Source organism: Salmo salar, chromosome ssa22 (assembly GCF_905237065.1).
Source record: "Salmo salar chromosome ssa22, Ssal_v3.1, whole genome shotgun sequence".
Classification (NCBI taxonomy): Eukaryota; Metazoa; Chordata; class Actinopteri; order Salmoniformes; family Salmonidae; genus Salmo; species Salmo salar.
The window spans coordinates 2,790,001-2,806,652 of record NC_059463.1 but is presented as its reverse complement, the minus strand read 5'-3'; the positions used below and the strand labels follow the sequence as shown (position 1 = coordinate 2,806,652).

Here is a 16,652-nt window from a genome sequence, read left to right as displayed (position 1 = left end):
GCTGCTACTGTACGAGAAATGGGATCATTTGCTTAAATCTTTTGACCTGAGAACTACAACAAAAACAATAGCTAAATGGAATTGAAGTTCTGTTTTAATTCAAATCATTGTGGGAAATTAGTGTGGAATCTAGAGGCAATCAGCCATGGCATTCTAAACATTCTTGTTTGGTTAGCCAGCTAGCTAATGTTAGCATAACTGACTAGCTACTTCTGTGCAAAAACGTTTTTGCTTTGATCTAAAGAAATACCTGAGAAAGTGTTTATGGTTGAACTTTCTGTAAGTTTTCCTTAACATTTGTAGCTGAAAGCTGCACGCATAGTGGATGGTTTCTCCACCACAAGAAAGGCTGCTAGCTGTCGAGAGCAAAGAGTGTGTGAGCTCAAAGGAATGTGTGCGGAAACAGACTTTGGTCTAAGAAATTGAGATGCGATTAAAGGGTGACTGCACTTCATTATTTGGCCTCATTTTAGATTTGGTTACTTAAGAAATGCTAGTTAGTTGCCATTACTGAATTCAAACGTGAGTTTGTTTCAGAGGGTGGTTTGATGTGGGTGACTCGTGTGTGTTCGTAGGTGGGACGAGTTAGCCAAATTATTTAGCCAATTAGCTTCAGCGGGTTGGTATGCGACCATAGCAAAATTAATTTTACTTTGGATAGACCATCTCCGGGGCTAGTTGGGGACTGTCAATAAATTACACAATGTATATGAGACAATCTTTTCATGTTGCACACCTTTAAGTTCTCATTAAATGCTTTGAATATTTGTATAAGCATGTCTACAATTTATAGTTAACACATTGTCCATTGTACATTGTGTAATTTGCCAATGGTTCCCAACTAGCCCAATAAGGATATCCAAAGTCAACTCAAATTTACCACAGGTATTACGATCAGGTATTACAACCTTCATTTGTGTTGTGAAGCAGTCAAGACCAGTAGCAGTTTTGAATTAAATATAATTATTCTATTTACACTTTGTAGTCAATTTTGACAGAATAAATGTTTCTGACTCATATTGAGTCAGGCTGTTAGGCTGTTTTCTAAATTAGAAGTAGTTTTTTAGGGGCAGCTGCTCTTTAAATTTGTTATTTTTTAATTACGGCATGATGATTTCAAAATGTAACTGTAATTAACGCGTTAACATTGACAGCCCTAGTTAAAATAAATAGAAAATGTAAAATCCCTGTGATGATTACTGACCATTACCTGTGAGGCCTGAACAATTATTGGCACCCCCAGAAGTCGCTGGCCAGACAATCCTATAGCCAGTGGCACCGAGTTGGCCTCCACAAACTCGATGTAAGCAATCCCCTTCGACCTCCTCGAATTTCTGTCAGAGATCATGCGCACATCTCTCACCTTGAAAATTAACAAAATAATCTGTTTTAGAATGGATGGAGCATAAGAAGAGAAGACATTGCTAAATCCATTGCTCTTGTTGGCTGTGAATAACACCTAAATACAGTTTTGTTTTTAAAACACCCATCTTTTCTAAATAAAATATTGAGGCTTGAACAAAAAGGTTAGAATAAATCAAATAAAAACTATTGTAAATTGCAAAGTTTCATGTTTACTTTGGTGTTAAATAGCTTTCTGAAAAAAACTGGAGCAAACTTCTCACCTGGTGCAAATGCTTAGCAAATCGGTGGCCACATTTTTTTCCCGGCAGGAATGACAATGACATTACAAGCAAAGATACTCACCTTTCCCACTGCAGAGAAGAACTCCTCCAGGTCTCGTGGTCGGATTCTGGCTGCCAGCTGCATGCAGAACACTGTGCGAGCGTCCCTTTCCTCTGGAGTCAGGTTGTCTATTGGCTGCCTGTAGAAACAAAGCATTGAATTACTCTTACGCGGTAAAGCCATTTTTTGTTTTCCAGTGGCCCCAATCTTGTATCAGCACTGTAAAAGTTGTAAAAGCACTGTAGAAGCACTTGTGTATTTATTTTACTATATTTTGTCAGCAAAATTGTAATCTGGATAACCCAGAACAAAAATCTTGTGCCTACTCCTGTCTGCAAGTTTCAGTCAAATCTACTGTGGGCCTACGTTTTAAATCCCAGTATGGTGACATATGTTACGATACCATTTACGTTACATATGTCTGTCAACAAGGTATTATCAAAATGGTACGCCTACTTTGTCGAACAAGGGTACACAAGCTTTAAAAGTGGAACGTCAACCTGATTGAGCTCTTTTGCGTCACCTCCCCAAGGAACACTTGCCTCACAGGACTCTTCTCTTTCTTGAACGGGCTTCGGCTTCTGGAACGTCTTCGGCTGAAAGAAAGGGCTCCATTAGCATCTATTTAAGTTGATTCATCACATTCACACATACACAGCACAAAACTACCCACATAAACAGAAAAATAGTGTAATAGAAACCTTAGCTTGATGACAGGTGGGGGGCCAATCTTCCCTCTGGAACCACCGTTAAATTTCGGCCCAGAGCTGCGATTGAAAACAAGGTTAATCTCTGCCCACTTCTACTGATCTCATAAGAGGGAAAAGGCACTCCAGATCTTAAAGTATGCCAGTCAATACACTGTAGGCGGGAGTGGGGGGTATTGGGGACCATGTGATGGCTCTGTTCTTTCTAAACACTTCTATCTTGGCCTAGTCAATTATGAGGGTCGGAACTCTTTATTCCGTATCTCTTCTCTTGAACAAAACCCTTAAGCCAGGCGTACACTACACAATTTTTGCCCCGATTTAGACGTCCCAGACAAGTTTTAGAGATTGAAGACAAAATCCCCACGTCATTGCCTACTCGAGGCACGTGGCCGTCACCGACACTCGTTTAATGTAAGCGTTAACTCTCCTCCCTCAGAGACGCAATCTGAGTGCCACTGATCCAGTCTGATCAAGGACTCCACCGCCGAGCGTAGGATAGCAGCATCTCGTCAAGAGGATTGAGCTCACACGACAACTACTTCTCAGTCTCTGGCTTAGCTAGTGCCACACAGCTAGCTCTCGCCCCACAAGCCCACTTAGCTACCTGCTTTGTGCTGCCTATTCCCACCAAGGTGAACGAAAGGAAATATACTTTTTAGATTTGGTTAGCCACACTAAGCTAACAAAGAATGCACATTCTATTCAGCTAGTTGTGGGCTTGCTACAGCTAGGCTACTAACCCTCGAGGTGAACTCCACATAGCTGGCTAGCTAAATGCCAGGACTAGCTGGCTACACAGCTAAGCATCGGGAAAGCCCACAACTAGAACAAGCTCCTTTGCTAGCTCGCTCTACCTGCAAAATAGTATTCTTCTATCATCTAGCTTAGCAGGCTTTATCACAACAGCCCATGATTGGGAGTCCCATAGAGCAGCGCACAATTGGCCCAGTGTCGTCCGGGTTTGGCCGGTGTAGGCCGTCATTGTCAATAAGAATTTTTTCTTAACTGACTTGCCCAGTTAAAGAAAGGTTCAATTAAAATACAATTTTAAAATAATTAAAATTACCAGCGCCCTCACTGGCTAGGCTGACTGATCCAACCTTCCGGTTCTGTGGTCTTGAAAGCCCTCAGCCTACAGTGATGTAAAAAGTACCCAATTGTCATACTTGAGTAAAAGTAAAGAACATTCATAGAAAATGACTCAAGTACAAGTGAAAGTAAAATACTACCTGAATAAGTCTAAAAGAGTTTGGTTTTAAATATACTTTAGCATCAAAAGTAAACGGAATTGCTAAAATATACTTAAATATTAAAAGTATAAATAATTTCACATTCCTTATATTAAGCAAACCAGACGATACTATATGTTTATATATTTTTACGGATAGCCAGGGGCACACTCCAACAATCTACAAACAAAGAGTTTTAATGACTCCAACCTAAGTGTGTAAACTTTCGTTATAATTATAATGGGAAGTGCAAATTCATGCCCTCTCCCTCAGTGTAAAGAAATTAAACGCACACAATACACACACACCCAGTTACTGAGAAGCAGGACAGACAGACTGTCAAACCAGCAGTGTTTCCCTGTCATCGCTCACTTTGTGACTGACTGATGGGCGACTGTCCCATCAATAGATCGCTAGAAGATGCATATTGTTCATTCTAGCAGCAGAGGGCTCTGCAGACTATTTTCTGACTAGCGATTTGAAAAGAAGCCTAAAAAGTACCTGGCTGAAAATGACTAATCTGCTGTATAGCCAACAGACGGCGCTGGTAGAAAACACTGTATACCAACAGCAGGCAATCTTGCCTCAGGCATACAAGAGTTTCAGCACCTACACACCCCACCAGCTGGGAAAGATTTGCCGCACATGCACAGTCTCCCCATGGATGGTATACTTGGTTGCTTGGAGACCATAGGATTCAGCCTAATACCCTAACAAGCTTGTTTATCTACGGTTCTGGGGGACTTTGGCAACCCGGCTCCATTGCTAAAGGATTGCATTGCGAGCGCCAGGGAACATACAGTAGTTTTCACACTACCTCTCAGTTCCCGGAGAAAGGGTCCTTGTGGGCATAGGCCGCAAACAGCCATCTGGTTTCTCATTCAGTGCATCGCAGTTCACAGTCCCATTCCTTGTACCCTGCGCTTGGTTCACGATGCATCTTCGCTACAACGACCAAAGATGTAAAATGTGTTACCCAAAACACCATGCAGTGAGAACGTTCGCTAAGTGTGTCGTTGAGGCAGTGTTGATACTGATAGGATCTAAAGAAAGCCAGTGCTGCTCTCGGATCAGCTTTCTCCATTCAAATCTTACCTTAAATTATTCCACAATACTTAGAACAGATCAGCTCTCAGAAAAAATATCACACAAATATTGGCTGCAAATAGAGGCGGCTTATTCTAATGCTTACCCTATAATAATGCACTAAATCAAGATTTGGCACATCATTTCACACATCAAAATATATTGAGGCAAAAAATATTTGCCTCAATAGCTGCATAAGTGAAAGACCGAACAAGTTATTGAAATAGAACTTAAGGATATCTAATGTAACCCTGGTTCTATGATATTATGAGTGAGGTCTCTTACCGAGTTACCCTTCACGCTTTGCGAAAGGAATACAAAAATGTACTTAGAAGTGAAGATGGGAGCAGACTACGGCCCCTAATATTGGAAGTGGTGTGGTCCACTATTGGCCGTTTTTCCTGTCTGTCTATGACAGACACTGTGGGGTTGGATCTTCCTAGACTCCACCCCTAAAAGGGGACACTGACCATAAGTAAAAGACCTCACTCTTATCATAGAACCGGAATAACATTATGCAACCTTCTGGGTTAAGCAAGCATTGTCAAGAAGCAGTGCGGCTTGGCGGGGTCGTGCTTCGGAGGACGCACGGCACTCGACCGAGCCCGTACGGGAGTTGCAGCGATGGGACAAAACTGTAACTACCAATTGGATATCACAAAAAATAAATAATAATAATAATAAAAAATAAAAAAAAGATATTGGCTAGATATTTCAACTCTGCACGGCAAGAGCAAACATTTGACTGAATATGTTTACAATTACATCTTTGTTTTCGCGAGACAGCGCGGTGTCAAGAATCCTCACGACCAAGTGTGTGGGGCGGCCGGAAGCCTGGTGGGTAGGAGCGTTGTAGTAACCGTGCCAGTAACCGAAAGGTTGATGGATAGAATCTCAGAGCTGACAAGGTAAAAATCTGTAATTCTGCCCCTTAGCCCCCGACCGCCATGGATGTCAATTAAGGCAGCCCCGAACACCTCTCTGATTCAGAGGGGTTGGGTTATATGTGGAAGACACATTTGAGTTGAATGCATTCAGTTTTACAACTGTCTAGGTATTCCCCTTCCCCCGATCTGTGCCACATCGTTTAGTGTGCGCACCACTACATTGACAAGACAAAAAAACTACAGGAAAAACTGTTTAATGTGAGAGGCTCCGCGATGTTAGGATTTTGAAAGTCATGTAATGTACACCCGGCTTCACCATGCAAGGATAAATGGATTTTCCCCATATTTGTCTCAACCATTGATGAAAAGCTATGCCTTTCTGGTCAATTTCAAATCAATCTGAATGTGAATGAGACTCACATTTCCCTGTACAATTTTATTGCTTGCATACACTTATTTGGCAGATGTTATTGAGGGTGTAGCAAAATGCGTGTGTTCCTAGCTTCAACAGTGCAGCAATATCTAACAACACACACAAATCTAAAAATGTTTAGAATGGAATTAAAAAATATATAAATATTAAGACATTTAGGTTGGTGTCATTAAAACTCGTTTTAAACCACTCCACAATTTTCTTGTTAACAAACTATAGTTTTGGCAAGTCAGTTAGGACATCTACTTTGTGCATGACACAAGTCATATTTCCAACAATTGTTTACAGACAGATTATTTCACTTATAATTCACTGTATCACAATTCCAGTGGTCAGAAGTTTACATACACTAAGTTGACTGTGCCTTTTAAACAGCTTGAAAAATTCCAGAATATGATGTCATGACTTTAGAAGCTTCTAAGAGGCTAATTGACATCATTTGAGTCAATTGGAGGTGTACCTGTGGATGTATTTCAAGACCTACCTTCAAACTCAGTGTCTCATTGCTTGACATCATGGGAAAATCAAAATAAATCTGCCAAGACCTCAGAAAAAAACAATTGTAGACCTCCAACGGTCTGATTCATCCTTGGGAGCAATTCCCAAACGCCTGAAGGTACCACGTTCATCTGTACAAACAATAGTACGCAAGTATAAACACCATGGGACCACGCAGCCGTCATACCGCTCAGGAAGGAGACGCATTCTGTCTCCTAGAGATGAACGTGCTTTGGTGTGAAAAGTGCAGATCAATCCCAGAACAACAGCAAAGGACCTTGTGAAGATGCTGGAGGAAACAGGTACAAAAGTATCTATATCCACAGTAAAACGAGTCCTATATTGACATAACCTGAAAGGCCGCTCAGCAAGGAAGAAGCCACTGCTCTAAAACCACCATAAAAAAGCCAGACTATGGTTTGCAACTGCACATGGGGACAAAGATCGTACTTTTTGGAGAAATGTCCTCTGATCTGATGAAACAAAAATATAACTGTTTGGCCATAATGACCAGCGTTATGTTTGGAGGAAAAAGGGGGAGGCTTGCAAGTCGAAGAACACCATCCCAACTGTGAAGCACGGGGGTGCAGGCATCATGATGTGGAATATTGGTATAGTGAAGCAACATCTCAAGACATCAGTCAGGAAGTTAAAGCTTGGTCGCAAATGGGTCTTCCAAATGGACAATGACCCCAAGCATACTTCCAAAGTTGTAGCAAAATGGCTTAAGGACAACGAAGTCAAGGTATTGGAGTGGCCATCACAAAGCCCTGACCTCAATCCTATATAGAAAATTTGCGGGTCCAACTGAAAAAGTGAGGCCTACAAACCTGACTCAGTTACACCAGCTCTGTCAGGAGGAATGGGCCAAAATTCACCCAACTTATTGTGGGAAGCTACCCAAAACGTTTGACCCAAGTTAAACAATTTAAAGGCAATGCTACCAAATACTAATTGAGTGTATGTAAACTTCTGACACACTGGGAATGTGATGAAAGAAATAAAAGCTGAAATAAATCACTCTACTATTATTCTGACATTTCACGTTCTAAAAATAAAGTGGTGATCCTAACTGACCTAAGACAGGGAATTTTTACTTGGATTAAATGTCAGGAATAGTGAAAAACTGAGATTAAATGTATTTGGCTAAGGTGTATGTAAACCTCCAACTTAAACTGTACATCTGGTAAGACGAGGGGTGGGTGTGTGTGTCTTTTTGTCAATAACAGCTGGTGCGCGATGTCTAATATTAAAGAAGTGTCGAGGTATAGCTCGCCTGAGGTAGAGTACCTTATGATAAGCTGTAGACCACACTATCTACCAAGAGAGTTCTCATCAATATTATTCGTAGCCGTCTATTTACCACCACAGGCAGATGCTGGCACTAAGACCGCACTCAACCAACTCTATAAGGCCATAAGCAAAGAAGAAAACACTCATCCAGAAGCGGCACTCCTAGCGGCCAGGGACTTTAATGCAGGCAAACTTAAAATCAGTGCAACCAGAGGGAAAAATAAATAAAATAAAAACTCTACTCCACCTTTACTCCACACACAGAGATGCATACAAAGCTTTCCCCCGCACTCCATTCAGCAAATCTGACCATAATTCTATCCTCCTGATTCCTGCTTACAAGCAAAAACTAAAGCAGGACGTACCAGTGAGTCGCTCAATACGGAAGTGGTCAGATAATATGGATGCTACACTACAGGACTGTTTTGCTAGCACAGACTGGAATATGTTCCGGGATTCATCCAATGGCATTGAGAATTATACCACCTCAGTCATGGGCTTCATCAATAAGTGCATCGACGACGTCGTCCCCAAAGAAACCGTACGCATTTGTAGTTATTATAGATCCCCATTACTCTTCCTGGGGTCCAGCAAAATTAAGGCAGTTTATACAATATGTACATATCCCAACAAGCAGCCATGGATTACAGGCAACATCCACAGCTTTCAAAGAGCGAGAAACTAATCTGGACACTTATAAGAAATCCCAATATGCCCTCAGATGAACCATCAAACAAGCAAAGCGTCAATGAAGGATTAATATTGAATCCTACTACACCGGCTCCGACGCTCGTTGGATGTGGCAGGGCTTGAAAACTATTACGGACTACAAAGGAAAACCCAGATGCGAGCTGCCCAGTGACGCGAGCCTACTAGACGAGCGAAATGCCTTTCATGCTCGCTTCGAGGCATGCAACACTGAAGCATGCACGAGAGCACCAGCTGATCTGGATGACCGTGTGAGAACGCTCTCGGTAGCCGATGTGAGCAAGACCTTTAAACAGGTCAACATTCACAAAGCCGCGGGGCCAGATGGATTACCAGGACGTGTACTCAAAGCATGAGCGGACCAACTGGCAAGTGTCTTTAATGACAACCTATCCCTGACTGAGTCTGTAATACCTACATGTTTCAAGCAGACCACCATAGTCCCTGTGCCCATGGAAGCGAAGGTAACCTGCCTAAATGATTACCGCCCCGTAGCACTCACATCGGTAGCCATTAAGTGCTTTGAAAAGCTGAACATGACTCACATCAACAGCATCCTCCCGGATACCCTAGACCCACTCCAATTGGCATACTGCCCCAAAAGATCCACAGATGACGCAATCTCAATCGCACTCCACACTGCCCTTTCCCACCTGGACAAAAGGAACACCTATGTGAGAATGCTGTTCATTTGGGGTGGCAGGTAGCCTAGGTGGTTAGAGTGTTGGGCCAGTAACTGAAAGGTTGCTGGATCGAATCACCGAGCTGACAAGGTAAAAATCTGTCGTTCTGCCCCTGAACAAGGTAGTTAACCCACTGTTCCCCGGTAGGCTGTCATTGTAAATAAGAATTTGTTAACGCACATGCCTAGTTAAATAAAAACAATTATTGACTACAGCTCAGCGTTCAACACCAGTAAAGCTCATCACTTCCTCTGCAACTGGATCCTGGACCTCTTGACGGGCCGCCCCAAGGTGGTAAGGCACATCTGCCACGCTGATCCTCAACACTGGGGCACCTCAGGAGTGTGTACTTAGAGTACTAAGTACACACTTAGAGATGCAAATTAGCTGAGATGAAGATGACAACTAGCAGCGATTAGACAGCAGCCAGCCAACAGTGTCTTTTATTCCACATCACAAATAAACCAATTTGATTTGACATGATTTGATTTGCCCTAAGGGTCTAAACACTGGACTGAAAAATCACCATAGACCCCACCAACCAGGGATTTTGTAATTCTGTCGTGATAAACTGTGCAGACTGAAGGTGATCGTGATGAATTTGAGGTGTGTTTACACTTCCTCCAGGCTGCAGGAGTGCTCCAGGGGAGATGTGGCATTTGATATAAATGTGAGGATGGTTATCCAGCTCAAGAAAATAAGTCCTAGGGATTCCTTCCTTGCATCTCAGCTCATAGAGACATGACAGAAGAATGACAGGTAAATAAAAAGGGAGAGTAGAACATTAATGTCAGGTGACTTGCTGTGTATAAATAATTTACTGGTCAAAAAAATAAAGGGAACACTTAACTTTTTCGAATAAAACTACATTTGTTGTGGACCTGGGATTCCTGGAGGTGCCTTCTGATGAAGATAATCAAAGGTAAGGGAATATTTACAATAGTATTTTTGATGGTTGATGGTTCCAAGATGGCACTACACGTATCGCCTAGCCTATTTTTCTGAGCATACCACGTTGTTTATTGCAAAGTGTGATTTCCCAGTAAAGTTATTTTTAAATCTGGCAATGCGGTTGCATTCACGAGATGTTAATCTATAATTCTTTGAATGACAATATTACATTTTAACAATGTTTTCGAATAGTAATTTTGTAAATTGTAGGGCTGATTCACCGGAAGCATTTGAGGGAAAATATTTTCTGAACATCACGCGCCGATGTAAAATGTTGTTTTTATATATAAATATGAACTTTATCGAACAAAAAATGCATGTATTGTGAAACATGATGTCCTAGGAGTGTAATCTGATGAAGATTGTCAAAGGTTAGTGCTGCATTTAGCTGTGTTTTGGGTATTTGTGATGCATGCTAGTTGCTTTGAAAATGGCAGTGTGATTATTTTTGGCAGGGTACTCTCCTAACATAATCTAATGTTTTGCTTTTGCTGTAAAGCCTTTTTGAAATCGGACAACGTGGTTCGATTCAGGAGAGGTGTATCTATAAAATGGTGTTAAATAGTCATATGTTTGAGAAATTGAAGTTATAGCATTTATGAGGTTTTGTATTTCGCGCGACGCGATTCCACTGGCTGTTGACTAGGGTGGGACGTTTGAGTTAAACAACACAATGTAACTCCAAGTCAATCACACTTCTGTGAAATCAAACTGTCCACTTAGGAAGCAACACTGATTGACAATACATTTCACATGCTGTTGTGCAAATGGAATAGACAACAGGTGGAAATTATAGGCAATTAGCAAGACACCCCCAATAAAGGAGTTGTTCTGCAGGTGGTAACCACAGACCACTTCTCAGTTCCTATGCTTCCTGGCTGATGTTTTGGTCACTTTTGAATGCTGGCGGTGCTTTCACTCTAGTGGTAGCATGAGACGGAGTCTACAACCCACACAAGTGGCTCAGGTAGTGCAGCTCATCCAGGATGGCACATCAATGCGAGCTGTGGCAAGAAGGTTTGCTGTGTCTGTCAGCGTAGTGTCCAGAGCATGGAGGCGCTACCAGGAGACAGGCCAGTACATCAGGAGACGTGGAGGAGGCCGTAGGAGGGCAACAACCCAGCAGCAGGACCGCTACCTCCGCCTTTGTGCAAGGAGGAGCAGGAGGAGCACTGCCAGAGCCCTGCAAAATGACCTCCAGCAGGCCACAAATGTGCATGTGTCTGCTCAAACGGTCAGAAACAGACTCCATGAGGGTGGTATGAGGGCCCGACGTCCACAGGTGGGGGTTGTGCTTACAGCCCAACGCAGGACGTTTGGCATTTGCCAGAGAACACCAAGATTGGCAAATTCGCCACTGGCGCCCTGTGCTCTTCACAGATGAAAGCAGGTTCACACTGAGCACATGTCACAGACGTGACAGTCTGGAGACGCCGTGGAGAACGTTCTGCTGCCTGCAACATCCTCCAGCATGACCGGTTTGGTGGTGGGTCAGTCATGGTGTGGGGTGGCATTTCTTTGGGGGGCCGCACAGCCCTCCATGTGCTCGCCAGAGGTAGCCTGACTGCCATTAGGTACCGAGATGAGATCCTCAGACCCCTTGTGAGACCATATGCTGGTGCGGTTGGCCCTGGGTTCCTCCTAATGCAAGACAATGCTAGACCTCATGTGGCTGGAGTGTGTCAGCAGTTCCTGCAAGAGGAAGGCATTGATGCTATGGACTGGCCCGCCCATTTTCCAGACCTGAATCGAATTGAGCACATCTGGGACATCATGTCTCGCTCCATCCACCAACGCCACGTTGCACCACAGACTGTCCAGGAGTTGGCGGATGCTTTAGTCCACGTCTGGGAGGGGATCCCTCAGGAGACCATCCGCCACCTCATCAGGAGCATGCCCAGGCGTTGTAGGGAGGCCACACACACTACTGAGCCTCATTTTGACTTGTTTTAAGGACATTACATCAAAGTTGGATCAGCCTGTAGTGTGGTTTTCCACTTTAATTTTGAGTGCGACTCCAAATCCAGACCTCCATGGGTTGATAAATTGGATTTCCATTGATTATTTTTGTGTGATTTTGTTGTCAGCACATTCAACTATGTAAAGAAAAAAGTATTTAATAAGATTATTTCATTCATTCAGATCTAGGATGTGTTATTTTAGTGTTCCCTTTATTTTTTTGAGCAGTGTATTTATTTCCTTGCTCCAGCCAATGTATTCAAAGTGAATAAAACAGAGTGATAGGAAAACATAACTATACAATGAGACTGTCACATAGGCCTACAGTGTCATGGGGCTGTAGCCTAATGCGATTAGTGAGAAATTAGCTTTATGTCAAGTAAATACATGCTGATATGCTAATATTTACATAGAGTAACATGCTGATATTTAGTCCTGCAGTTATGACCAATGTCGACAGCCATAAGTCCTTTTTCCCCCCACTTTAGTTGCAGATTCAGAGAGGGCTACAGTCAATGGAGAGTGCTGCAAAGATAATTAGAAGAGCATATGCAGATATAGACCCAGACATAGCAGAGTTGCTGAAGGAGGATGAGGATGCCATCATAGACATTCATGTATCCTTTGATGGTACTTGGCACAAGAGAGGATTCACTTCCAACTACGGGATAGGTGTGAGCATTGGTGCTGGTACCAGCGAGCCCAAGAAAATGATGAAGATCCACCCTGTCAAAAACCTTGGTGGGCATACATTTTTTTAATAGAGAGGTTGAACAGAAAATGGTACCTGTTTATCATAGAATGTCAAATGATAACCTCAAAAGAATGTAGCACGGAGGAACCCAGAATGCAAATGAATGTCTGAACTCTGTAATATGGTCGCAATACCCCAAAACTGTCTTCATGGGCAAAAGCCGCATTGACGGAGCAGCCAGTATGGCAGTCGCCACGTTCAATGAGGGAGCCACTGCTATATCAAATGTGATGAACAAATTGTGTCTTGACAGCACTTTGGTAACACTGGAAGCAATCAGAGAGCAGTTGTGAGAGCTGATGCTGCTTCAATGGAGAGTGCCAAGCGTAGGGGCAGGTCCCATGACACAGTCAAGAAAATAAAGCAGCACCAGCAACAACTCAAAGAGGGCCTTACATATGGGGCAGGCATTGCTGATTAATGTTCTGCACATTTCAACAGCCATACAAAGTCCTTGTATGTGATAAATTGAGCAAAGTGATATGGGAATTTGCCCAAAACTGCATACTTGCCCAACAAACCAGTATTCAAAGCATATGCTCTATTGCTTGAAACAGTTTAGAAGTGCTATATAAATAAGAGTTGAATTAAATGTGACAAATTGTCATATTTATGGAAAGTACATTTTAATTGCATTAGCCTATCGAATGAATGAATGTAATTGTATTTTCGTGTCAAATCGCCAACCCACCCCTTATGGGATTAATTGACACATAAACAAACATTACAATAATTCACTATGGTAATTAAAACAGCATTCTTCTTCCTGCGTTCTCTGCATTGCACATCACATAAAGAGTGAAAAAATTAAAAGTAAATCAATGCATAATAGTAAATAAGGTTATCCAAACAATAATTACATCCCTAGAGCAGTAAAAGGACATGTTCCCCATGCGCCAATTTATTTTTCTCAGTCTTCAATGGACGTACATTCACATTGTTCCACACAGGTTGTTAGGTCTTGTAGTCAGATTTTTAGAGGCAATTTTTTATATCTTGTGTCGTTATGATTGTCATTTTATGTGTCAAAATATGCATCCGTCATACATACAATTCCATGAAATGGCAATATTTTTATAAATTGATCTGTAAAAGTCTGACCATTGAGTGTCTTATCACAATAAAAACAATAAATATTCTGCCTTGAAGCAATGTATTGAAGAACAGATTCTCGTAATATGCAAATTAGCACATATTTAAGGAGGGTTTGCCTCATTTGCATATTTAAAAGAAATGTATAAATAAAACTTGTAGTACAATAACATCTTGTATTTATGTATACTTTCAAATGGTAAAGTTTCAGTCTGATGAGAGTAAAGAAAAAAAATCCCTATTAGCCTGTGGTGCCTGCCTGGTCTTAAAAGTTAATTTATAGAATTTCTTTCCTTCTTAATGCGTTTGAGCCAATCACTTGTGTCGTGACAAGGTAGGGGTGGTATACAGAAGATAGCCCTATTTGGTAAAATACCACGTTCATATTATGGCAAGAACAGCTACAATAAGCAAAGAGAAACAACAGTACATCATTACTTTAAGATATGAAGGTCAGTCAATGCGGAAAATGTCAAGAACTTTGAAAGTTTCTTCAAGTGCAGTCTCAAAAACCATCAAGGGCTATGATGAAACTGGCTCTCAAGAGGACCACCACAGGAATGGAAGACCCAGAGTTACCTCTGCTGCAGAGGTTAAGCTCATTAGAGTTACCAGCCTCAGAAATTGCAGCCCAAATAAATGCTTCATGAGTTCAAGTAACAGACAAATCTCAACATCAACTGTTCAGAGGAGACTGTGTGAATCAGGCCTTCATGGTCAAATTGCTGCAAAGAAACCACTACTAAAGGAAACCAATAAGAAGAAGAGACTTGCTTGGGCCAAGAAACACAAGCAATGGACATTAGACCGGTGGAAATCTATCCTTTGGTCTGATACGTCCAAATCTGAGATTTTTGGTTCCAACCACCGTGTCTTTGTGAGACGCAGAGTAGGTGGTTCCCACCGTGAAGCATGGAGGAAGAGGTGTGATGGTGTAGGGATGCTTTGCTGGTGACACGGTCTGTGATGTATTTCGAATTCAAGGCACACTGATGAAACTGGCTCTCATGAGAAACCGCCACAGGAAAGGAAGACCCAGAGTTACCTCTGCTGCAGAGGATAAGTTCATTAGAGTTACCAGCAGGAGGAGGTGTGATGGTGCTTTGCTTGTGATACTGTCTGTGATTTATTTAGAATTCAAGGCACACTTAACCAGCATGGCTACCACAGCATTTTGCAGCGATATGCCATCTCATCTGGTTTTCACTTACTGGGATTATAATTTGTTTTTCAACAGGACAATGACCCAACACACCTCCAGGCTGTGTAAAGGCTATTTGACCAAGAAGGAACGTGATGGAGTGCTGCATCAGATGACCTGGCCTCCACAATCACCTGACCTCAACCCAATTGAGATGGTTTGGGATGAGTTGGACCGGAGAGTGAAAGAAAAGCAACCAACAAGTGCTCAGCATATGTGGGAACTTGGAAAAGCATTCCAGGTGAAGCTGGTTGAGAGAATGCCAAGAGTGTGCAAAGCTGTCAAGAATCTCAAATATAAAAATACTTTAGGTTCCTACATGATTCCATATGTGTTATTTCATAGTTTTGATGTCTAAACTATTATTCTACAATGTAGAAAATATGAAAAATAAAGAAAAACCCTTGAATGAGTAGGTGTGACCAAACGTTTGTTTGATACTGTACAAACATTCATACTCCGGACATTCCTCGTCCTAAAATTTCTATTTTTTTTAAATTCCATTCTAAACATTTTTAGATTTGTGTGTATTGTTAGATATTACTGCACTGTTGAAGCTAGGAACACAAGCATTTTTCTACACCCGCAATAACATCTGCCAAATAAGTGTATGCAAGCAATAAAATTGTACAGGGTAATATGAGTTTCATTCACATTCAACTTGATTTTAAATTGACCAGAAAGGCATCGCTTTCCATCTTTGGTTGAGACAAAGACGGGGAAACCATCCCTTGAATGAGTAGGTGTTCTAAAACTTTTGACTGGTACTATATATAGTGTTGAAGTCTGAAGTTTACATACACCTTAGCCAAATACATTTAAACTCAGTTTTTCACAATTCCTGATATTTAATACTTGTAAAAATCCCCTGTCTTAGGTTAGCTAGGATCACCACATTTTTTAAAGAATGTTTAATGTCAGAGTAATAGTAGAGAGAATGATTTATTTCAGCTTTTATTTCTTTCATCACATTCCCAGTGGGTCAGAAGTTTACATACACTCAATTAGTATTTGGTAGCATTGCCTATAAATTGTTTAACTTGGGTCAAATGTGTTGGGTTGTCTTCCACAAGCTTCCCACAATAAGTTGGGTGAATTTTGGCCCATTCATCCTGATAGAGCTGGTGTAACTGAGTCAGGTTTGCACACGCTTTTTCAGTTCTGCCCACACATTTTCTATGGGATTGAGGTCAGGGCTTTGTGATGGCCACTCCAATACCTTGACTTTGTTGTCCTCAAGCCATTTTGCCACAACTTTACAAGTATGCTTGGGGTCATTGTCCATTTGAAAGACCCATTTGCGACCAAGCTTTAACTTCCTGACTGATGTCTTGAGATGTTGCTTCAATATATCCACATAATGTTCCTGCCTCATGATGCAATCTATTTTGTGAAGTGCACCAGTCCATCCTGCAGCAAAGCACACCCACAACATGATGCTGCCACCCCCGTGCTTCACAGTTGTGATAGTGTTCTTCGACT

At 41.8% G+C, this 16,652-nt stretch overlaps 1 protein-coding gene across 4 annotated transcripts in view; it reads right to left on the bottom strand.

Moving 5' to 3' along the window:
- LOC106582636 (RNA-binding protein 39) overlaps positions 1 to 16,652 on the bottom strand; it is a 51,218-nt gene that overhangs the window by 23,691 nt on the left and 10,875 nt on the right. For 2 of the 4 annotated variants that reach the window (XM_014165882.2, XM_014165880.2), the window contains 4 exons: positions 2,388 to 2,453; positions 2,187 to 2,282; positions 1,708 to 1,825; positions 1,205 to 1,363 (listed from right to left, as the gene is read on the bottom strand). In XM_014165882.2, coding sequence (XP_014021357.1) covers positions 1,205 to 1,363; positions 1,708 to 1,825; positions 2,187 to 2,282; positions 2,388 to 2,453 — 439 coding nt within the window. The remainder of the gene's footprint in view (positions 1 to 1,204; positions 1,364 to 1,707; positions 1,826 to 2,186; positions 2,283 to 2,387; positions 2,454 to 16,652) is intronic. The other 2 variants (XM_014165883.2, XM_014165881.2) reach the window with 2 other exon arrangements.